This window comes from Ceratina calcarata, unplaced genomic scaffold, assembly GCF_001652005.2.
Source record: "Ceratina calcarata isolate Rehan_Ccalc_2016 unplaced genomic scaffold, ASM165200v1 scaffold39.2, whole genome shotgun sequence".
NCBI classification, from domain to species: Eukaryota; Metazoa; Arthropoda; class Insecta; order Hymenoptera; family Apidae; genus Ceratina; species Ceratina calcarata.
Genome location: NW_017162322.1, coordinates 3302206 through 3324969, shown reverse-complemented (window position 1 = coordinate 3324969; position 22764 = coordinate 3302206). Strand labels below are relative to the sequence as shown.

The 22764-nt window shown below is 45.2% G+C and overlaps 1 protein-coding gene across 2 annotated transcripts in view; it reads left to right on the top strand.

The window, feature by feature from the left end:
• The window catches only part of Utx (Utx histone demethylase), a 71696-nt gene extending 49739 nt beyond the window's left edge, over positions 1 to 21957 (top strand). For both annotated transcript variants that reach the window (XM_018026487.2, XM_026814475.1), the window contains 11 exons: positions 5354 to 5532; positions 8312 to 8440; positions 12502 to 12685; positions 13053 to 13268; positions 13917 to 14072; positions 14142 to 14328; positions 14415 to 14729; positions 14797 to 16239; positions 16345 to 16600; positions 16744 to 17081; positions 17160 to 21957. In XM_018026487.2, coding sequence (XP_017881976.1) covers positions 5354 to 5532; positions 8312 to 8440; positions 12502 to 12685; positions 13053 to 13268; positions 13917 to 14072; positions 14142 to 14328; positions 14415 to 14729; positions 14797 to 16239; positions 16345 to 16600; positions 16744 to 17081; positions 17160 to 17372 — 3616 coding nt within the window. In that variant the 3' untranslated portion in view covers positions 17373 to 21957. The remainder of the gene's footprint in view (positions 1 to 5353; positions 5533 to 8311; positions 8441 to 12501; positions 12686 to 13052; positions 13269 to 13916; positions 14073 to 14141; positions 14329 to 14414; positions 14730 to 14796; positions 16240 to 16344; positions 16601 to 16743; positions 17082 to 17159) is intronic.
• The last annotated feature ends 807 nt before the right edge of the window (positions 21958 to 22764 follow it).

Below are 22764 nucleotides of genomic sequence, written 5' to 3'. Positions count from 1 at the left end.
CGCGAGGGCCGTGTAGAAACGCGGAGAGACAGACGACGGAGAACGGCGGCGATGCAGCGTGACGAGTGCGTGGGAGTGCAACGTGGGGCGACGAGCTCGCGATGTGGGTCACTAGGAAATTGTTAGTCGTCCGTCGTTCTGACAGCCTTCCTGTCCCGGTGAACGCGACGTGGGCGCCATTGTCTGCGATCCCACGGGGCAAGACGCTTAGGACACGAACGCTGAGAAGGGTGCAACCAAAAGTTCACCCGAGCTCGCGATCCGGGGTCGACACCGCGAAAACTCCCCCTCTCCCTTTGAACATATCAGCGTTCTGTTCTATACGTATTTCATTTATATGAATCCTCGTTACTCAGTAAATTTTTAATACATAATTTAAGAGTAAAAACTAAAAACTCGCGTCCCGTGTTAGATTTTTGAGACGCTTCGAAATAACGGCTGATCGATCAAAAGTCAGATCGCACGTGATTCCGTGAGAGGATCAAAGTCAAAGAGCAAACGAATAAATTAGCTGATATTAAATAATGTTGAACGAAGATTGAAACCCGGCGAGCGCGATCATATGTCCCGGTATGAAAGAGTTTATTTGCACGCTGCGAAGACCCGTTTGTTGTACATACGTGTTTCACTTTCCCGCGTGCCAACTGTATTCAATGGGATTAAAACAGTTGCATAACCGTGGAGGAGGGTGGGAGGGAGTTAGAGAGAGAGAGAGAGAGAGAGAGAGAACGTCGAGATGATAGAAAGCAACGGAGACCGCGTGCATACAGTGTGTGCCGATGGTGTACGGGTTCATTCTACAGTGCCTCGTGCCTCTCTGAATGATGCACGTTTATTATCTCTTTTTTCAGAGCGCGCCATAACGCGCGACTGCTTTTATATCCGGTGCCGCCCACGCCCACGCTTTCTACTGTACCGTTGCACCGTTGAAAAGAGCTATTTTTGCAATTAAACGTTCGTTGATGAATCCTAAAACTAAAAACTAAAAAATGCGTCTTTCCGTCTCTGACAAATTCCCCGTAAATCCGTAACTGATTAAACCGGTACGAAATTGAACGATCGATTTCATTGCACGTGGTCGCTCGTATCACCGATCTTAGCTGTACTATTTTGCTCACGAGGAAACACCGTGGCTTTAGGCAGATAAAAGTGTGCATGTAAATCGTTCGGACCTGGACCGGATCGGTGGTGGACGTGTGGGCGAGCAATTCCGTGACGCATAAAAGCTCCCCGTATCGTTTGGAACCGCGGGTAGTTGCATTGCGACGAGCAGGCGCGCGAGCGCGATACGAGACGCTGACAAGGGTTACCGGGCAAGTAAACGAGAACTCGCGCGAATCGTCGGGACGAGATTTAACGCGATATGCGTTAACACGGCCTCTGGGACACGGCCGGTGCATTAACCCTTTCACCGTGCGCGCCGCTTTTCAGGACAGGAATGTGATCGCGTTACACGTTTTAAAGCTGATCGTGATTTCCAATGCGAATATTCGATTGTTCGGTGTAATCGATTGGCTGAAAACTCATCGGTAGCGAACGGCGTGTTAATTATTATTGATGCTCGTACAAACACGCTGAGATTCATTGTTCATTTCACACGTTACGTTCGTAAAGAGAACGTGACGTGGATGGTGGCGTTAAATATGTTACAACAACTCTGTTTCCTACAAAACAATTGAGAGTTGAAACGCGAGAACAGGGAAAAGAATAACTCTCGGGTGGTGGACGTCGACAAAACGGTCGTTAATGGGTCATACCTGGCGGTAATTAATTTATGAGGTGTTGAAGTGGGCTCATACGCGGAGGGTGCATTAAAATGCACCCTTGCAGGACGACGAACGCGACACGCGGAGAAACGGCTGGCCACGCTTTTGCACGCGTTCAGCGCACGAACCTTGCCGGGAGCAGGAAATCCGAAATGCAACGACCACGCGACGCGTATACAATAACCGAGAGAGAGAGAGAGGAGACGGTATTCGCGATCCTCGAGTACGATATCGAGCAAGAACCTCGTCACGGCTTTAATGGCTTCATTTAGATTCCGTTTCAGCGCTTTGGGTTCGCCGGTCGAAAGTGGCCGGCCGCCTTCCCGACGTTTCGCGCCATCAGAGTAGATCGGACGGGCTCCAAATGGGTCGAGACGGTGCTTTTTAATTGACGTGTTCGCGGATTTGAGTTTGGAATCATGAATCGCGACGATAAAACTTTCGTCTGAGACGAACCGAGTCGAATCGAACCCGACCGTGCAATAATCTCTCGGCATGGTCAGAAGAAACTGATTAAAGTAACGAACAACCCTCGTAGTAACTTTTGTCCCATTAGTTGGTCAAGTTTTCTAATTCTAACGTTCGGTGTAAGCGTTAGACCGCTCGTTATCGCTTGATAACGCGCCTACGTTTCTCTGTTTAAAATTCTCGGTATTAAAACACTCGTCGATCGATAAGAAATATTTTTAATCCCTTTGGACTCTCATGACTTTGATAACGATTTCACGGTCAATTTCTATGAAGTGTCGAAGCGACTTTCGTGTTCCTAAATCGGCAATGGGACAAGTGTTACACTCGTCGCTTACCCCGTACATTTTACAATCAGATTCGACATCGTACGATGAACATCAAACGTACGTGTGTGTGTGTGTACACGGTGCGTATGTAACTAATCGCCTGTAAATCGATGTTTCAAAACCTATAAATACCCCAGGTCAATGGCAGCGGGAACGAACGAGCGACATCAGCCGTCAGAATCAGTATATCGGATTTCGTTTTCGGTCTCGTCATGTTCGAGATAGGTCAGTCGCAGATCCATTCGGCCCTCCACGTTGCGAGTGGCGATTTTCCGTCGATTTAGACCCTTATACCCTTCCACGGTTTGACGCGAGAAAGCCGGAGGCAAACATGGCACGTGGAAACGTATCGCGGTGTACCAAATGTATGCCGTGTTCCAAAATCCGACAGACCGCCTGTCATCGGTTCAAATATTGGACGTAGCTTTTTAACACGTTTCTCCTGACAGAGATTTCACGGCTCGAACCCTCATAAAAATTGTTAAACGTATCGTTGAATTCTCTTGGTTCGGATCGTCGCCCATAAATCCAATTGACCGTCGAAACGATCTCCCTGCGCGTTAATTAAATACAGTGGCGAGAGCACTTATCGGTAACGAACTTACGCACGGTCGTGTGGCACGATCTCGCGAACATTTCGCAATTGCGGAGTCAGTGACATTTCTGGCTCTCCCACACGAGGCCGCGTGTAACAGTGACTCATTCCCGAAGACGACGAACCCCGAAAGGAAACGCGGAGTTGAATGAAGCGATGAACGGTCCGTTCTCGTGAATGAATTTACTACCGCCTTTACGCCGTGGCGACCGACGATCTCTTTCGCCTTCTCCACCTCCCCCTCCTTCATCTTTTTTCTTGTTCCTCTTATTTTTCATCTCGCTCGTCCCACTTCTCCTCATTGTAAGCCGGCCCGAGCTTCAATTAATTTGTCGTCGAGCTCGTCGCGAAATTAACGTTCTCGTTACTTCCGCCCTCCTCTTGCTACTCGATCGAGACAATGCCGTGTCTCTGCTTCACTGAAGACGTTCCTGCTAATGCGATAATTCTTGTTTTCTAACCAACATTCCGTCGACAACGAGCTCCTTACAAATTAAAGACTGGAGGAACAGAACTCGCGGTGGTCCAATTTGTTCCACGTCTGAGCCAATGGACGCACGAATTTCTTGACGCTGTCGATTCGATTCGATAAAGTTCGGATTTCGTTAGGTCGGGTAATCCTGGTCGGAAGTCGTGCGAGTGGCATTGCACGAGGTTACGGAACGTCACCGCAACCTGTTACGCTGTCGGTTTCCCGTCGCGGTCTGGGAAAGTGCGAGGCGAGACCCCGGTTAGGAAAACGCGGTGTTTCCACCCGCATTCGATATGTACAGGAGTCCGTCTCGCGCGGAGACAGACTCTTCGAACGAGTCTGGTATCGCTCGATCCCTGCAAGCGAGCCACTCGAATCCTGGCTTCCGTCCAGCGACTCCGAAACCCGAAATAAAATGACGTCCGCACATGGGAATCGCGCTTGCCAAACGGCTCGTTAAAGCCGATCGTACATTTTTAATTTGAAGCGTGATTGGTTGTTCGAGAGAAATAGATGCAATTTTCTTGACATTCTATGTTAAAATAAAGTCCTGTCTTTGACGACGTGAATCAACTGTCCAATGTTCAGTTTTAGCTTTGCTTTCTCAATGTGCTACATCAGCTGGCACTCTTATCGTCTTCACTTAGCTGAATCCGGAAGCTTGCTTCCTTTGCTCGTCTTCAGAACTTAGTCCCTTACCATTCGTCAAGTCGATTGATCGTTAGAAGATTAAATACGCACTAAGAAATGATAACACCGATTCAATAGAGGAAATAGGATTGATTCGATCGAAACAGTACGTCAAAAATTGCATCGAGGTCATTTTAAGGAGCCGCCCATCCAACTGACGAGACTCTTAAGTATTGCCTGCGACCCTCGTCGTCAGGAAGCATTGATTTCCGGGTTCGTCCCGTGGCGTCGAATCGGGCCGGTTTCGTTTAACGCACGGCCTCCTGGGCGATCGCACGCGCACATACGCGCACCGTGTCATTCGCGACTGCACAATCGTTATCGTTGTCCGTCCGCCAGTTATCCCGTATGGTTTTCGTTGCCCGTCCCTCCTCTCTTCCAGGCCCGGCGGCTGCTCGCGTGACGAGCCAGAAACACCCGACCGTTTCCTGTCCATCCTTCTGTACGCGTACAATATCGCGTGCATGCAATTACGCGACCCATCGCGTGAACCTGCGTCTTTAGCCGTGAATTTTTAACGAACCCCGATTTTCGTCAACGACACGCGGCGTACGTAGGCCCAGAACGATCGAAGGGCTTTCGAACAGAATCAGAATTCTTCGGATCGAGAGCATTGATAAACGGTGCTCCGTCGCATTCAGAACGCAAGAACGTCGAAGACATTTGCCCCATCGGAGGGCAGACGCGATGGACGAGCCGATTAAATTGGAAAAAATTCAGGCGTCCTTATCTCGCGTGACGCGCGTCCTCGGTATCGTGACTAACGGTCGAACGGTGATTATCCGAGGATCGACGGTCGTTCAACGACCCCGAAGAAACTCCCCGAACGAACGCTGACAAATATTTAACGCGCATTGCTCGGTTCGTTGCTCGTTACTTCGTAATCACGAGCGTACGCCGACGGTGTTTCATGAACTCTTTTTATCGCTTGTTTCGATTCGTTAGACTTTTTCTAAACGGGTTTCACGATCAAACGATCCAGTCCTTGAAACACTTGATGAACTAACGGGAGCGTAACTTTGACTTGTTCCAGGGCCGTGAAAGCGTTCCAGCAGGTGCTATGGGTGGAACCAGGATTTCCACGAGCCTGCGAGGTTCATTTACGGCTCGGCTTAATGCTGAAGGTCCACGCTGACTTTGACGCCGCCTTGAAGCACCTGACACTCGCTCTGATCGATGCCACGACACCTGCCTCGTTCTCCAAGCTCGAAAGTGAGTATTCGCATGTCCGTCCTCGCGTTTTCGCCTACGCGCGTTGTACTCGTGAAACATAACGCACGGCGGCCAGCTGCCGGCCCGACGTAAAACCATGCATTTTTACTCATGAAATCTTACTCCCGTGCCACATGTTGCTTCCTCGCGTGGCCGACTTTCTTTCCGTCCTTCGGGCTACGAAGATTCTCATAAGTTATCCGCGATACTCCCCGAAATTATATCGACGCTCCCCTCAGAGGTGGTCTGACCATTTACTCACGCGAAACGTGTACAAGTAAAATGAGATAATACATAACGCAGTACATTTTCTGTGTCATTTGAATCGCGAATCACTTACGACCGAGGCAAAGTTTTCGAACGAGAAATCCTTTGATTCAGTCGCTAGAAACTCGTACTCGTTTTCAATGTATCACCACCTCGATAGAAGGGGTTTTAGTTAAAATATGCGGGAACTTTCACTTTGAACTCTCGTTTTTTCATGGACGCCTCGTTACACAGGGTCGAGCTCCGCGTCGGCTTAAGAATTAAGAGACTCAGGCTCTCCTCGTCTCTCGGGATATTGGGTTCTACGAGCCAACCTCTGTCGAAACTTGGACGTTAAAAACGTCTCGTCAGAGAACATTCCCGTATCAATTTTCCTCCGTTTTGTCTCCTCAAAGGAGCACACCCTCAATCAGAGTACGAAAGGTCGCGAGATCTCGTTAAAAAAAGTTATTAATATATCGTACAATTTTCAATTCGTACAGATTTTATGCATACTCCAATATTATATGGATCAGTGCGAACTGTTTCAGCCGCCGGCGGAACATCGAAACAAAGGGAAATGAAAAAATTCCATGAAAAGTGAACGTGAGAGAACGCATTCGGATTCATTCCGCATTCAACGTTTTAATGTATCATTTCAACTCGGTCATCACGTTGCAGGCGATGTTACGTACAACGAATGCGATGGAATCGGGTTCAAAGTGTGAAAGTCGGGAAAAAAGCCTTGTTCTTACGTACAAGTACAGCGAACGTCTTGATATTTTGCACGGTTTACTCCGCAAACTTGACCCCGTTTCCTAACGTGATACGGCAATTTGTGTGTCACGTGTGACTCGCGATAACGTCTATCACGACGGAGTTAGTACATATTGTTCAAGGGTGCATTACGTGCAGCCTTAACGATTTTCCCGGAGCCCAGCTTCAATCGCTGCGCGTTTCTAAACTGCCCGAACGATGCATATAAATGCAACGATGAATCCTCACACTCGGTCAGTCTGTTAAATTTAATGATCGCTCGACGTATGATAAATCTAACGGCGCAAAGAAAAAGGATTTTGGCCGACGTTATACGAAGGTAGAAATTATAAACCGTGATTCATGAATCGTGTGAACACGCCGGTTGAAAACATAGACGCGATGTATAACGCATGATTCCGAGTAGCATTCTGTGGATAAGTGGAACAGAACATTAAACGTTGAGTAATAATGGGGAATCCGCGGCGGAATTTCATCTCGTCTCGCGTACAGCTTTATCTACGTCACCTTGGATTACCAAGAACCGCGTATGAGTCACCCGGAAGACGGATCCGATCTGTCGTACCATTTCACGGTCTAAGTTTAACGCGGAATAAAAATAGTCGCAGGCGCGAGGCAGGATATTACGAAATGAAAAAGCTCGCTCGGTTCTCTGCCGCGAGACCGGTGCTTAAGGACGTTAGTCCCGCTCAGTTGGTCTCAACCATTTCAAGTGGTGCCACGTAGTGGTACACATATTAAATAGAAACAAATGGTTGAGAACCTTTGGCCCTCTAATACATCGCACAGCGTATACATACGCACTTACACAAGCTTACACAGAAGAGCCGTTGCCGCTATTGGCTACACTATCCCCTCCCTCGCCGTTCTCAAGAACGCGTTGTACAAAAATACCGTACTTCATCTCAGTATTTCTACTAAACGAATCATCAAAATTTTCTGATTTTTTTTTTAATACAATTGTAATAAGTTAATTTAGCATGTGTCAGTTTTTTGAAAATATCTGTAGAACCGTTTTTCCTTAAATTGCTGAAATCCATCATTTTACCGGCCTTTTCTCGTTTTCACATGGTAAAGTTCCGAATTCGATAATTTATTGCTACTCTCCCAATCGTCAGATCTCTCTAAGATTTTACACATATATTTGTGATGCTCTATTGAATACTCATGCAAAATTTCAAAACATTCTGTAGAAAATGGATTTTGGGACTAACGTCCTTAAAAAGATTGAATCGCGCGTGTCCAATGGAATTTGAAAGCAGCTGTTGATTAAACGAATCGCACGTTATCCTTTTTACTTAATTCTTCTCGAAACGATGATTGGGGATCTGGAATTATGCGCACCGCAACTGAATCATTGATGATTCTGATTCATCGATCTCCCTCGATTCCCGGATCGTGCAGGCATCGTTTCTGTTTACCAGGAATCGGCGGAAGTTGAACTTATAAAATAGTTTGAGAGCTGAAAGCTGGATTCAGTAGCGTTCGGGTCAGTCAGTCTGACGCTTATCAGAAACAAGTGTTACGACAGAACACGTACAAACTGTTTACGATCGTAATTAAAAAATGGATATTATAATCAGCGAGGTGATCACTTTTAATGTTTGAACAGCGTATAAACACTGCGATTCACGCGACTGAACATTAGCGCGTGTAATTATACTTTCAGTTCCTCTTCGACGCTGGAATTTTGTATTACTGTACGCGTGTCACAATTCCTGATTACTAAAACATAAATTCCTTTGGTCTGTTGCAGTAAAATTTCACATAGCCCATTTACACGAAGTCCAGGGGAAGTATCGTCTGGCCAAGGAGCACTACGAGGCGTTGCTCAAGGAAAAGAATCTGCCCTCGCATCTGAAGGCCGACATTTGCCGCCAATTAGGTGAGTCTTCTTTAACAGTGGTGGTACGATAAAATAAAGAAGAATCGGTGACTCGAGCTTCGTGCTTTCGTCTTTGACCTTGTTTTAGTTGATCAATTCTTTTACACGCGAAACTCTTTAATTCCCCGATGACGGTGTAGAACACGTTAAGCCGGGCGTATCGAGTCATGACCCCGCGAATTGTTTCCCTCCTCGGCGAGAATTTGGCTTAAGGCCCGTGAGCCGGGTGTACGAGCAAGTAGCAGACACGTGTATTGATTTATTCCGGGTTGGGGTGACCTGGCGATGAGATGGGGTGGCGAACGCCGGCAACCGGCAACAGGGGAAACGGAGGGGAGGGTGCGTTATTCGAGCGACAGAGAAGCGAGAAAAGGACGAGAGAGAGAGAGAGAGAGAGAGAGAGGAGAAACCGAATTCGATAAGGAGGCGAGAGATTGTGGGAAACTTTCTACCCCATCGTCCTTCCTCCGTTTATCTTTCTCTCCGTTTCATTTTATCCCGCGGATCTCACCCCTTTCTTTGTCGGGCTCGGTTAGCAGCAGGGTTTGCCTCTTTTCGGAGCTAATTTTCTTTCGATGTCGCCGTTCCTCCGTTTCGTTTCATACTTCTACCGTCTCCAGTTTATGTTTCGCGATCAAACTCAACGATACAAAGTAGAACTTGGGTAGATTCAGAACATAGTTACCTCTTAGTAAAATCTCGGAAAAATACTTCAAATGAAAGTTGTAGGTACTGTTATTTCCTGCACAAAAAAGTCGTATCGCGTTTTCGCCGACGGATCCGAGTTGTAAAGGTACGAGAACCGCACCACCGTGTCGCGGCGTAAACCTCGAATTCCCACGTGAGTCATCGGGCAGGGAGAAAGCGAGGAGTACGTCTGAAATTCTTGAAATTTTGCGCATCGTCCGGGTTTCCGGGTTCCCGTTTCTTCCGTCTCTCAAAGAGACGAACGGGTCGGCGGGAAGAAGAGGAAGGAGGATCGCCGGGTCGAAGCTTTCTGCGAGGTATTTAAATTACCGAGCCACCGGAACATGGTTCGGCCGGAGAAACGCGATTTCCGCGATGCTCGATACAACGAAACTTGAGCCTCATCGCGGCACGATCGAGTTCAGCCCTCTTTTTGCGGCCGAGTTTCGGCCAGGGAATCTTCTTACGAGCCACGAACATTTCCTTGAGCTCGAGCTAGTCTCCCGGCCGACAAGTAAACCGGATCGAAGAGACCGACAGTAGAAACTTGGAGAACGTCGATCTCTTTTTTTCCAATTCCATTTCATAGATTCTGTCCAATCGGTATCTGCCGCGCCGTCTAATCGGACTAACAGCATTCCCCCGTACGAAGAGAATAATTGAGAAATGTAAATGACGCGATGGTCATCCGGCGGTGAAAGTAAAAGTGAGACGCGTTTGCCTACCGAGGATTCTCTTTGAGGTGTTTTCTATTGAGCCCCAGCTGCGCTTCGCGTTTGCCGAGGGATTTGCAAGGCGCAACTGGGTCAGCACGACGTGCAGCTTGACCTGTATAATCTTTCGGCTTCTACCTGCCCGTAGTGTGTCACGTACCGCGCGCTGCCTCATTAAACGGGAGTCGAGTACGCTCGCAACACACGTTTCACGTATAGGCGGCACCCTCTGCCCTACCGCAGCGGACAGCCTGCCTCGAGGGCATTCGGCCTGTTTTATGCATTCGACACATTGAATATTTCATTCTGTTTTTCTTCTCTTCCGTGTTCTCCCGATTATCATAGTCGTAGGAAAGAGATTTGGATTTAGGAGCCGTATTTCAAACACGAGTTCCTGGCTTTAGATCGACAGCAGACGGTACAGATCAACGTCGTTCCTCACTACGAGTTAAATATGTCGATCATGAATTCTTCGAAAAGATGAAATGAAAATTCATTTGTATTTAATTGTACGAGACGAGAGGAGAGTCCGAGTACTTACACTAAGTTTCTTTGTACTTTATGAACTACGAGATTAAACTCGAAGCAAACACGCCCGTCGCCGGAGACGAAGAACCGGACTTACGTAATTGTCCCGAAAGTTTCGCTCGTCCCTTCGACTGTTTGTTGGTTTTTACGGTTTCCGAACGGACACAGGAATCTTTTACAACCTGTTTACGGGTTATCGCGTGTCAAGGCGCAGGACCGGTTCGATGCGATTACTTCCTTTTATCCGTTTTGCTCTCCCGCGATTCTTTTCCCCTCGTTTAGCTTCGTAACTGACACTTCCTCGTCTCTGCGAGAGTCAACCTCTCGCATGCACCGCTCCGCGAACATGCGAAGGGATGATCGACGGGGATGGAAGCGGAACGCGAATGTTCCCGCCGGTTTCCTTGAACGCGTGCAAACTTTCGTGTCTGAGGATCGTCAAATCGTTGCAAATGACCGTACGAATTCGTAAACTATCGCCCGGTGACTGGTTTACGACTGTTTACTTTGGGTCCAGCGATTTTGCACGTTCCATAAAGCGTGAGGCAATTTCGGATGGGTACTCCTCTTCAGGCAAAGAGAAAGTCCTCGGACACAATCGAGTTTTTGTAGCTATTAGTGTCGTCTATAATTCTCGTCGCCTTTTCCCGAACATAGACTGGATGAAAATATTGTACCCCAAAGGAAAAAAAACAAACCCGAAGATGGAGGGTAGAACTGCGTGTCTATTATTGGACGCGTGGAAAACGTAAGAGTCGGATGAATGAAAGGGGCTACGTACAATTAGTGCATTGTAGACGGTTTAATCTCGCCGGGTGGTTTATGAGCCCGCCGACTTAATCCCATTTAAAATCGGCGTGTATTCGCGTTTAGCATCGCGTTCTACGATTGTGTAACAACTTGTTGCGAAACTGTTGTTTTCCCACGGCACGTATTTAATTTACGGGGTATAGTATAAATACACGGTGTACGGCGGCACGAAAATTACTATGATCACGATCGCGTGGAACAGTTGCAAAAATGAGAGAGTAGAATAGTTTCGAACAATGAAAAAAATATATTCGTGGAAGCCGAACGAAGAGTATGGAAGGCGATAGAAGAGGGTGCAGAGATGAAAGTGTCGTCGTGCATAAAATTAGTATAATGCAAGCTCGGAAGAGTGCACAGACCTCTGGGCGAGCTCCATCGTCCTAGCTGAAGCAGGTCTAGGCGCTGCATGATAATAATGAACGCAAGAACAGGAAAATAAAGGTGTACCGTTACGAGAGGCAGCTACCTAGCATCAAGCTTCGCGCATACCGTGTGCCTGTTCAGGTCCCGCTCGTCGCGTTAGAATAATATTCAACACCGTGCAAGTTCAACGAATTACGATAGCTAGTTTAAATTCGAAAGTAATATACGTCACTCGACGATCTATCCCGTGAATTCTACAGATTCTGAAAAGATCCGGAACTATTTTTTTAGAAGATGCTGGCTGTGCGAAGGTCTACGCCTATATTCAAAGAGGGTTGTAATTCGAGTCCGCCTCGAAGGGAGAGTGGGGTAAAAGTGGCTACCCTAGGCTATACCTGCGAAAATCTATTCAGTCCGGTACTCGTCTAGCGTCGAGGCAACAACGCAACGTTCACAGCAAACTCTAGGCCACGTTGGCCCTTGAACTTGGTATTAGTTCACGGTCCTCCCTATGCGTTTACAATTTTGATTTCGCGTCGTTCTGTTCATGCTCCTTTAAAGTAATGAGCCCGTCTGCGTTCCAAGTTCCGTGGATCATCCTGTGTTTGATTTTCGTGCATTCGCCCGATATAGGGCGTCGAGGCTGGGAAGGCCTAGGAAGCAAAGCTCGTTCCTAGTACGTACAAGGATTAAATCCGGGAGACGAGGATGTGGTCACGTACACACCGTGAATCGATGATCGTACACATTTTGAAATCAGTTTTTTCTTTGTCGATTAAAAAGGCAGAACGTTCTCATTACGACATGGATGTCCAATATACGCCTGAATAATTCTTGTACAAGTCGCCCCTGAGACAAGATCTTTGAGAAATGAGCAATACGTCTGAGCAACCTGTTTTCTCTATCTTCCGCACGATTTTTACTTTATTTTAACTTTCGACCGTCAATTTGTCGTTGCAGGATGGATGTATCACGTGGTTGACTGCTCGGTGCTTGGTATAACGAGACAGCAGAAACAAGTAATCGCCATCCACTGTCTGCAAAAGTCCATCGAAGCGGAACCAAAGAGCGGGCAAAGCCTTTATCTGCTCGGACGTTGCCTCGCCGCTTCTGGAAAAGTTCATGATGCGTTTATTGCTTACAGGTACACAGACGTACAGACGTTGTGTCCGTAAAACGCGACGCGCGAGTTAATCTTGAAATTATTGCGACCGATACATCAACCGGATACTTCCTTAAGCCTCTTAACTGCCGGTGGGACGACTAAGTCCTCTCTCCGTTTTGCAACGTTTAAGTTTGTTCGAACGCATCGAAAGCATTCTCCTTTCCGCTTGCATTCTTAAAAGTATATTCCGGTTTGTCGAGTTAAAAATCCCTCTGTCGCGCGTTGCAAATTTATCTCGCTGACGCGGTCAATTAGATGTTCGAGAATTAGAAATCCGGCTACGTCGATGTCCAGTTAACTCAGTCTGTTCGAATCGCGTGCTCACAGTTTTGTACGTTGGTTTCAGAAATTCGGTGGAAAAATCCGAAGGGAATGCTGACACGTGGTGCAGCATAGGCGTCCTTTATCAACAGCAGAATCAGCCTATGGACGCATTACAGGCGTATATATGCGCGGTACAGTTAGACAAATCGCATTCGGCAGCGTGGACTAATCTGGGCATTTTATACGAAAGCGTTAGTCAGCCGAAAGACGCGCTAGCTTGTTACGTCAACGCATCCAGGTAAAGTAAATGATCGCAATCCTTTGTCACCGGAATATCCGGTAGATATACTGAACGCGTAACGCCTATCGATGGTATTTTGAGAATGTATCATGTAATGTAACGTAGAATTTGAAGATTCGTACCGATGCTTCATGTAACAGCATTTTCAGAGCTCCCGTACCCTTGTTCATCGTAGTATACATTGTCACTTATCTACTTCTTCTTTCTTTGTATCATCGATGTATACTCTCATGGTTGAAATAAAATGGAAGATCACTACTGTCATCGATCCTTATCTTAAGTTATAACCGAACGTCACGACACGGTTGCACCAAAATTATCATAAAAGCAAGTAGAAATGATAAATTAAAATGTATCTGCGGCAATCTATGTTAAGTTTACCATTCCTCAGTTTTATATTTTCGGAAGTCACTATTCATCGTTATTCACTCTGTATACTTACACATGTGCTCATTGTACCTTTTACATAGTTTTCCACTGCGTAACAAGCGATCCGTCGCTTTTGGCGCCTCATAGATGATACACGCGAAATAAGTAAGTTAAGGACAGGTCAACGTTCAAGTCGAAAAAAAGCGCGACTTAAAGTTCACCTGTCCACAATAGTCTTGACGCAAGGTAATAACACAAACACATATTTTTTCGCAGGGGTAATAATAATACACCGAACTGCACGGGATCATTGGCGGGCCTTGGTGGTGCCAAGTCCGGTGGTAACACCCCGATGAACCCATCGCTTCAACAGCGCATTAACTTTCTACAGAGCCATTTAAGCCAAGCACCAATGCCTTCCGTCGCCACAAAGTAAGTTCGTTTGCGCTCGATACCGTTGAAACGCCGATAAACGACCTTCACGTTTTTGTTTTCGACAAGGAGGCGGCAATTGCCGTCTATAGAAGAGGCTTGGAACTTACCCATCAGCGCTGAGATGTCCAGCAGGCAACAACAGCAGCAGCAGCCATCGAGTGGTCCGGGTTACAAGTACGGTAGTACTCCCTCTGGTCCTCCGCCGCCTTACCCCCAAGGACAAACGCAGAATCTGAACACGAAGCGATTTAAAGTGAGTTCCTCGTTCTCGAAAAACTTACGTTCTTACAATAGATAATTGACAGTGTAATTCGTTTTGATCTGAATGTACGTTTGCAGCCGGGAGAGGAACCTATATCCCCGGGTACGCAACAACGACCGCCTCTGTTCTATCTCACGCCTCAGCAGCTGCAAATGCTACAGTTCCTCCAACAGAATCACGGCAGTTTAGCGCCGCAACAGCAAGGTCTGCTTGCTCAGTTGCAACAACAATACAGATTGATGCAGCAACACCAACAGCAAATTAGATTGCAACAACAGCAAGCTGCTCAGAGAGGGCTGAGGCCCGGGCAACCTGGTTACCCTACGGGCTACGGTCACGCGCAATTGGGACAACCTGGTATAATCAAGAACTATGGAATACCTCAGCAGCCGGTATAGTATTTTTAGACGATACATTTTGATTGAAACGCGTACATGATAATATTAATTTTTATTACAGCTACAGCAAGGTGGAACCGTTGCATTGCAGACCGGATTTTCGGACTCGAACGTCGGTTACAACACGGCGGCGACTGGGAATAGCCAAACGCCACCGGGTATGCCTTACAAGTCGGCCTCCGATCCGAGCTATCCTCAGAGGCAACTGTCGTCCGGCCAGTACAACCAGTACCAGCCGAATCAGTACACTGCCCAGGGTTACACTCAGATATCGTCGACGACGAGCAATTACCCGGAAGGTTCCGCGGGGAATAAGGACCTGGGGGTCACGGATCAAGAGTTACAAGCCCTGTTGTCGCAGAAGGATATTGCGACGTCGTTAGCAGAGGATCTGTTGAAGCACTTCGGCTCGGAAGACTTGGACGTGAAAGAGGAGGCACCGAGTATCATGAATAACGGTACTCTGAGCTCGGGTCCGTTCTCGCCGTCGAATCTGGAAGATAGCACCGAGAAGATCAAGGAGGTGAAATTGGAGAAGGCGGAAGACAGCCGACCGTCGTCCACGTCGTCGAAGCTCGAGACGTACGAGAAGAGTAACGCGAAGCCGTCGACGGTCGAGACGGTGAAGTGCGAGGCAACGTCGAGTACAAATAAGATCGAGCCGGTCGCCAGGGTCGAACCGGTGCTGAAACTAGAGAGCTTGTGCGATTCGCAACCGGAGCAGGAACTTAGCATAGATATGGACTCGAAGGCGATCATAGAAGCGTGCAGGGGCCGGGGTCTGAAGGGTGTACCGAACTGTTCGATACTGAGCGATCGTTCGCCGCCGCCCGCTCCCCCGGATCCTCCGACCCAGAGACTGACCAAGGAACAACTCCTGCCACCGACCCCTAGCGTGTATTTAGAAAATAAGAAGGACGCGTTCAGTCCTCAGCTCCAAGAGTTTTGTCTGAAACACCCGATAGCCGTTATCCGTGGCCTGGCAGCCGCTTTGAAGTTGGACCTCGGTCTGTTCTCGACGAAAACGTTGGTAGAAGCGAATCCGGATCACGGTATCGAGGTGAGGACGCAGATGCAGCAAACTAGCGACGAAAACTGGGACCCCGTGATGGGGAGGAAAGTCTGGGGCTGCATCAGCCATAGGAGTCACACGACTATCGCGAAATACGCGCAATACCAGGCCTCCAGCTTTCAAGAGAGTTTGAAAGAGGAAAGGGAAAAGGCTCAGGGCATACACCCTTCGAATTTATCCGACTCGGACTCGAAGGACAGCACGGGTGTCGTCAGGAGGAAGAAGAACGCCTTCGGATTGGCAGGTCGACCTGGTACGAAGATGTTACGATTTGGGACCAATGTAGATTTATCCGACGAGAGGAAATGGAAACCTCAGCTTCAAGAACTAATGAAGTTACCGGCGTTCGCAAGGGTCGTATCTGCTGGGAATATGCTCAGTCACGTCGGCCACGTTATCTTAGGCATGAACACTGTTCAATTGTACATGAAGGTATCTATATCATTTACAACAGTTCGAACTTCAACAAATTGCTCTGAACTTGCAATTGTACGTGAGAAACACGTGCTAATGAGATATTTTTATATGCCGTTGCAGGTGCCCGGTAGTAGAACACCCGGTCACCAGGAAAACAACAATTTTTGTTCTATTAATATCAATATTGGACCCGGGGATTGCGAGTGGTTCGCGGTGCCCGATGCATACTGGGGTGTAATTTGTTCGCTGTGCGAGCGGAACAATATCAATTATCTTCACGGCAGTTGGTGGCCTTCATTAGAGGATCTGTACGAGGAGAACATTCCTGTGTACAGGTTTCTGCAAAGGCCAGGTGATCTCGTCTGGGTCAATGCGGGTAAGCACATTACGAGAAATTACAAACGCCATCGCGCTTTAATACTTAATTTGAAACGGAAGCGACAAGAACCTATTGCTAATATTCTTAGTTATCTTTGTTCCGTCGATATTTACACGTAGATTTACGGTCGTTCCCCTTAGGCTGTGTGCACTGGGTTCAAGCCGTCGGATGGTGTAACAATATCGCATGGAACGTGGGTCCTTTGACCGCGCGTCAGTATCAATTGGCGATCGAACGTTACGAATGGAACAAACTGCAATCGTTCAAATCGATAGTACCGATGGTACACTTATCGTGGAACTTGGCAAGGAATATAAAAGTGTCGGATCCGAGACTGTTCGAACTGATTAAAAACTGCCTGCTGAGGACAATGAGACAGTGCTGCTTAATATTAGAGTTTGTAAAGAACAAGGGTGTCGAAGTTCGATTTCACGGACGAGGGAAGAACGAGGCTTCGCATTACTGCGGCCAGTGTGAGGTGAGATAGTTCGTAAAATATACTTGTCTAGATCATGTTTGGCAGGTATTAGAATTGGGCACTCGAATCTCGTTTCAGATCGAGGTGTTCAATATCTTGTTCATCAGGGAACAAGAGAAACGACACGTGGTGCACTGTATGGACTGCGCGAGAAAGCAATCTCCGTCATTGGAAGGCTTCGTTTGCCTTGAAGAGTACAGAATGCGCGATCTGATGGACGTTTACGACGGATTTACTTTGCACAGCTCGTTAGCAACTCCCTCATCGATTCAGTCTAGCCAGTCCTCCTGAGAATACATGCAACACAGATATTTGGACTTCTTGGGCACCCTGCAGTGACTCCGACAGTCCAATTTCTGTGTTCGACATGGAACTCTTTCCTCTAACCATTGTTCAAGTATGTACCTGAGAGCTATCGACGGAAGAAAAGAACCTGGTGAAATTTTCGTACGTTCAACGATCTTTGAGACATCTCTGACAACGATCATTTTAAGGTACGCACAATGTTTGTTGAAGCGGTTGAAAATTTTAACTATCTCTCGACGATCGGTCAGCACCGTTTCAACGATACCAAACGAAGGAATTTCCTATCGAACCGATATGAAATCTGCAAGCGATTGACTTAGCTCTCGGGTATAGAAAATTGAAGCTTAGTAAACGAAAGAAGACTGCGTTTTACATATAAATCACATCATCTGGCAATCGCCTTTGATCGCATCCGCGTTTCTTATCGGGTCTTTCGCATTACAGAAAAACGTGCATTTAATATTGTGCGTTTAGCGGGCGACAAATTCTTCTTTTTTTTTATCGTATTTTATTTTATTCGCGATTGAATCGGCAAAAGGAAAATTCTAATTTCCGTGTAAATCATATGTTCACTGCCAATTGTGAATACGTACGTTGAAGGATTACGCTTAGTCCAAAGCGATGAGGGATTTAGCTGTCGTTAATTATTGTTACGGATTAAGATACGATTGTAAAGTAATTGCAAAGCTGCTCAAAACATACTTGTACATTTTGTATACAAATGGATTAACGGTTATTGATTTTTATGAAATTGGCTAAGTTTCGAGTGTTCTACTGCCAATTACGGTTCAATGTTCTCGCGTAGTAATTTGCCGAGAATATTATTATCGGGCTTTTTTATAAATTCATTCGCGGAAGCAATGGAAGAGGCATCCGCGACAGATATCTTGTTTCGGGTAATTGAATTATTATCGCGGCTCTAAAATATTTGTACAGTAAACAATTCGTAGTAGTAATTAGTAAAAGAATAACGATTTACTTGTCTGAAATGGAAAGTGAGCTATGAACAGCTTGTGGAACGGCGTTTCTCAATTTCGAATATTGTGATCTTTTTCTTGGTACGGACGGGGAACGCATTTATATCTGAGGCTACGAGATCGCAATCGTGCGTTTAACTATTCGTTAACAATTCGTAGAATGGCGAAGCAAAAGATATTTATTAACCATAGTTGAATTTATTTTTAATCACGCGACACGATGATTTATACAATTTACTCGACAAATAAGATGTTATTTAAATGAATCTGACGGCGGTAGATGAAAAATTGGGAAACGCTGACGATACAAACAGAGGTTAGACAGTGGATAACGTAAGAAATGTACCTTCGATTTAAACTCAGTCTCGTCAATTCGCGTTGGCGTTTATTAACAATGCCGGTTGTTGTACGTGCCAGAAAAGAATTTTACTTACTTACTTACCACAAAAGTGTATAAATTAGGACGATTCTCGTTCCGCCGAAAGGAAGAAAATGTATTTTCACAAACGTGTGAGAGGGAGGGAGCGCAAGCGGGAGAAAATGGGAAAAAGCAAACAGACAAAAAAAGAAAAATATGAGAGAAACGATAGATACGTACCGGTAAATAGAGTCATCGAAGAACGACGTATTTTTGAAAATCCTAGGAAATGCTAGTCCCATCGATGTTAGTTTAACGAACGAACAACTGCATTTCTTTTGTACGCGCGCGAACGATTTGCGAAAAAAACGTTTCGCCATTCGATTGCAATATGTTACGTATAAGCACGTATATGTACACAGTATATTATATATATATACATATATATATATATATTTCTACATCCTTATAGAGCAATGACCGTATGTAACGCTAGTTTTCCGGTTTAGTCCGCGAATTTCATGATCATTTAGAACGCGAACGTAAAACGACGGGTTCGAGCAAACTCGTGTCCAAAAGTATTTTAATCCATGCACTCTCAAAATGATCTCAACGCATATAATATTGGCTTAACCGACGAGTTTTCGCCAATATTTCGAACTGACTTGACGACTTCGACTAACGGTTAATAAATTATGTATAAATATATTTAATGTAAAGGATTAGTAGAATTATGCGACGCGAACGAATCGAAACGGGACGGCTCAACAGATTCGAACTGAGAACGACTTCTCCGCTCACCTTATAGTGTAAAATTTGAGGAATCTCGATCGCAGCGCCGTGCATCCAGGAACGGTGAAATTCAGATTGTGAATTGCTTTCTCACTGTTCCTCGATGACCTAATGACTGGGTTAGTTATCGCCGTAGATATTGACTATTCTTACCACGATTCTGACTCTCGACTCTCGTGCCACAGCATGTTTTCTTCCGCGAAGGATCGTAGAGCCGACAGAGGTTTAATTTTAAATTTCAACAATCCGTGGCAGCCATCATGAATTCCTGCGCAGACCCCTTACGCATCGGTGGCCATCATGCATTTCGTTCTACGCCCCGCCTGTTCCCCTACCTTCCCGTCGAATGCGTTGCTAGGCAACGCCGGCTCGTTCGTAACGGTCATTATGCGCAGACACTACGCGCAGCCACTTCGTGTTCGCGCGTCGTACTGTTTGTTTGAATTCTGTACATCACGTCATCGTCCTACCCTACGTACCAGCGATCGACTTCAAACCTTAGTACGCACATAGTTGTTCGAATTAATATCATCTTAAAACATTGATTTCGAGGTAAATATCGAGAAGTTTGCGAACATTTTATCTTAATTTAAGTTGGAACCCAAGTTTTACTATTTGTCAACGAACGACGCCGCGGTTGAAATTCCTCACATCTTACAAGACTGCGTGGACCGCTTTGTAATCTGCTTTGCTGTGAATCGTAATTTGGTAAGAATTGCTCGTTACAGGTAATTTTAATCTCTTTACAAAGTTCTGTAATATACTTTTTATAACACGTGCATAAATCCACGTGCATTCTCGGCGCCTATAAAGTGGAGCGAAAATACCGGTTTTATTTCTCAGGCAGGAAAACTCTAAAATGAGTACTTTCACTTAATATATTTATATATATGTATATATATTATATACTTGAGTGGAAGACTCGAAAAATTCTATCTTCGCTCCACTTTGTAGACGACAAAAAATGGTCATGTTTCATTTAAAAATGAAGAATACACTTGGAAATCACATTAAAAACGATTCACAGCAATAACGATTCGAGTTTGTTTGTAGTTTAAGATTTTTTAAAAAGTGCTTCGTACAGCGAGAGATTACATTTACAGATAAACTTGGCATTGGAACTGATTTTCTTGATAATTAAATTCATGTCAGATGTTGTATGTAAATGGAATGTCCGCGATGAAACCGGAAATAATCTTATGAAGTACTTTCCGATCGATCATTAGTAAAGGAATTTGTGAATCATTGGTGAAAAGGTACGTGAAAAGAATCGTTTCCTTGAGAATTTCTTTCTGTCTCAGCACATTTCATAGAAGTATGCTGCGACTGTGCAGGATCACGTGAAGGTCTGATATGTAAAATTTGAAAAATCGACAGTATTACCATTAAAAAAAATTTGTCGTAGCGTCTCGTCTGTCTGATAGATGAGAACGAAAGATTATAGGGTCATTTAGAAAATGGAAATGAAGCTCAGTGATTGATGCGGAAACGTTATACTCTTAGGAGAATTAAATACGAACTATTGGAGCTGTAAAAATGTTTAATATAAGCTTTCGGGTACCATTCGTGTTTTAGTTACAATTGAATTGGTCTTTGGAGAGTTCAGATTCGCTAGTCTATTATGTAATTATATGTACGTTCGGAGTTGACACGGTCTCGTGTTTCCAATTTGATCAGTCGATCCGTGTGTCATGTGCTTTTAATCGATCGATCAGTCGTCGATTTAGCTAGAGAAAGGTGAAGCCAGGGAGAACTTGAACTAGAATGAACTCGAGCAATTAGATGTAATTAACTTAGGGTTTAATGAAAATGTAATTAACTGTAAATATTTAATCTCTTTTGTAAGCCAGAAATACGAGCAGCAGATTTGTACGATGAGCATACCATCCTCGTAACGATCACACTCGGTCGTTTGCCCCGCGCGTACGCAGATCTTGTAAAATTCTTGTATTTTGATACTGAGAAATGCGACGTTTACGGTTTCTAGAAAGTTATGCAATATAGTATTGCGCACAAACGCTAGAGAATTACCATAGAGAAATGACCCCGAACACGCTGATCCACATAGAACTTTCTTGGCGCGCGTAACGAAATTGCTGCGCGTATCGAAATAAATCAGAGATCCACAAAAGTGAATGAGAAGAAAAGAACACGCGTAAAATATTTTCGCTAAACTCACGTAGGAAGAATTTAAGTTCTATGTAATTATCGACCGATGTAAACAGACGTGAAGAAAAGTATTTATTTTTCCTGAGCAACTGACCGTAGCGAAGAGAGAAGAGAGAAAATAATATTTTCGCACTCGTCTGTAAAGCGATGGAAAATCTGTAGCAATATAGAAAAGAATTTTCGAAGCAAAGAGGATGACGACGATTTCAAGTAGCTTGCAAAACTTGTAAAACTGTATTTAAAAATGAAAGAAAGAAATATGTGAGAACGTTCACTGCCAAATTGTGATAAACGGATCCCACCTTTGAACCGGAGCGTTTTCTTAACTTCTGATCGCATTGACCAATTAATTTCCTCCTAAATACATAGTTACCGTGAGTTCTGCACATTCTGATATATAAATATATATATATACNTATATATATATATATTATAATAGTCATCTATATTTTTCCTTAACGTTTAAGATACATCAGCGTCAAAGAGAAGTGAATATAGCGTTGACCAATGCAGCTAGAATCGAAGGAAACTGCTCCGTATTTTAAGTGCGTAGCGTCGTAATGATAAATGAAAAGGAAATAACGGAAAGAGAGAAGACGGTATCGATATTTTTAAACGGGCTCGTTTTACTGTTTAAAAAGAGGAAACAAATAAAATGTATCATCTGGACCGCCTATAGCGCTCTTCTATATATTGTATGTTTACGTGTACAGTGCCTTTATACCTTGAACGAATAGAGAGAAAGGGTAGGAAGAACTTTTTAAACGAGCAAAAGAGAAGCCCTTAGCTTTCGAGAAATCAATCCGCACTTACCTTCTCTACTTTCACGTGGCAGACTCGTACGTAGATGTTTTTAAAAAGTAAAAGGAAACGAGGATCTCTTGATGTGTGGCATTGATTTCTCGATACGTAAAGGTGTCTGCGGTCCCTCCTGCGTGTCGCGAACATTCTTTTAATTAGGTTCAGATTGTAATGATTACCTAATTAATATAATTAATGTAATTAGATGATTATTATTACGAGGAGTACGTTGTAAAAGTGTACAGTTTGAAGTCGAGCGATCTCCCACGAACCCGGCAGA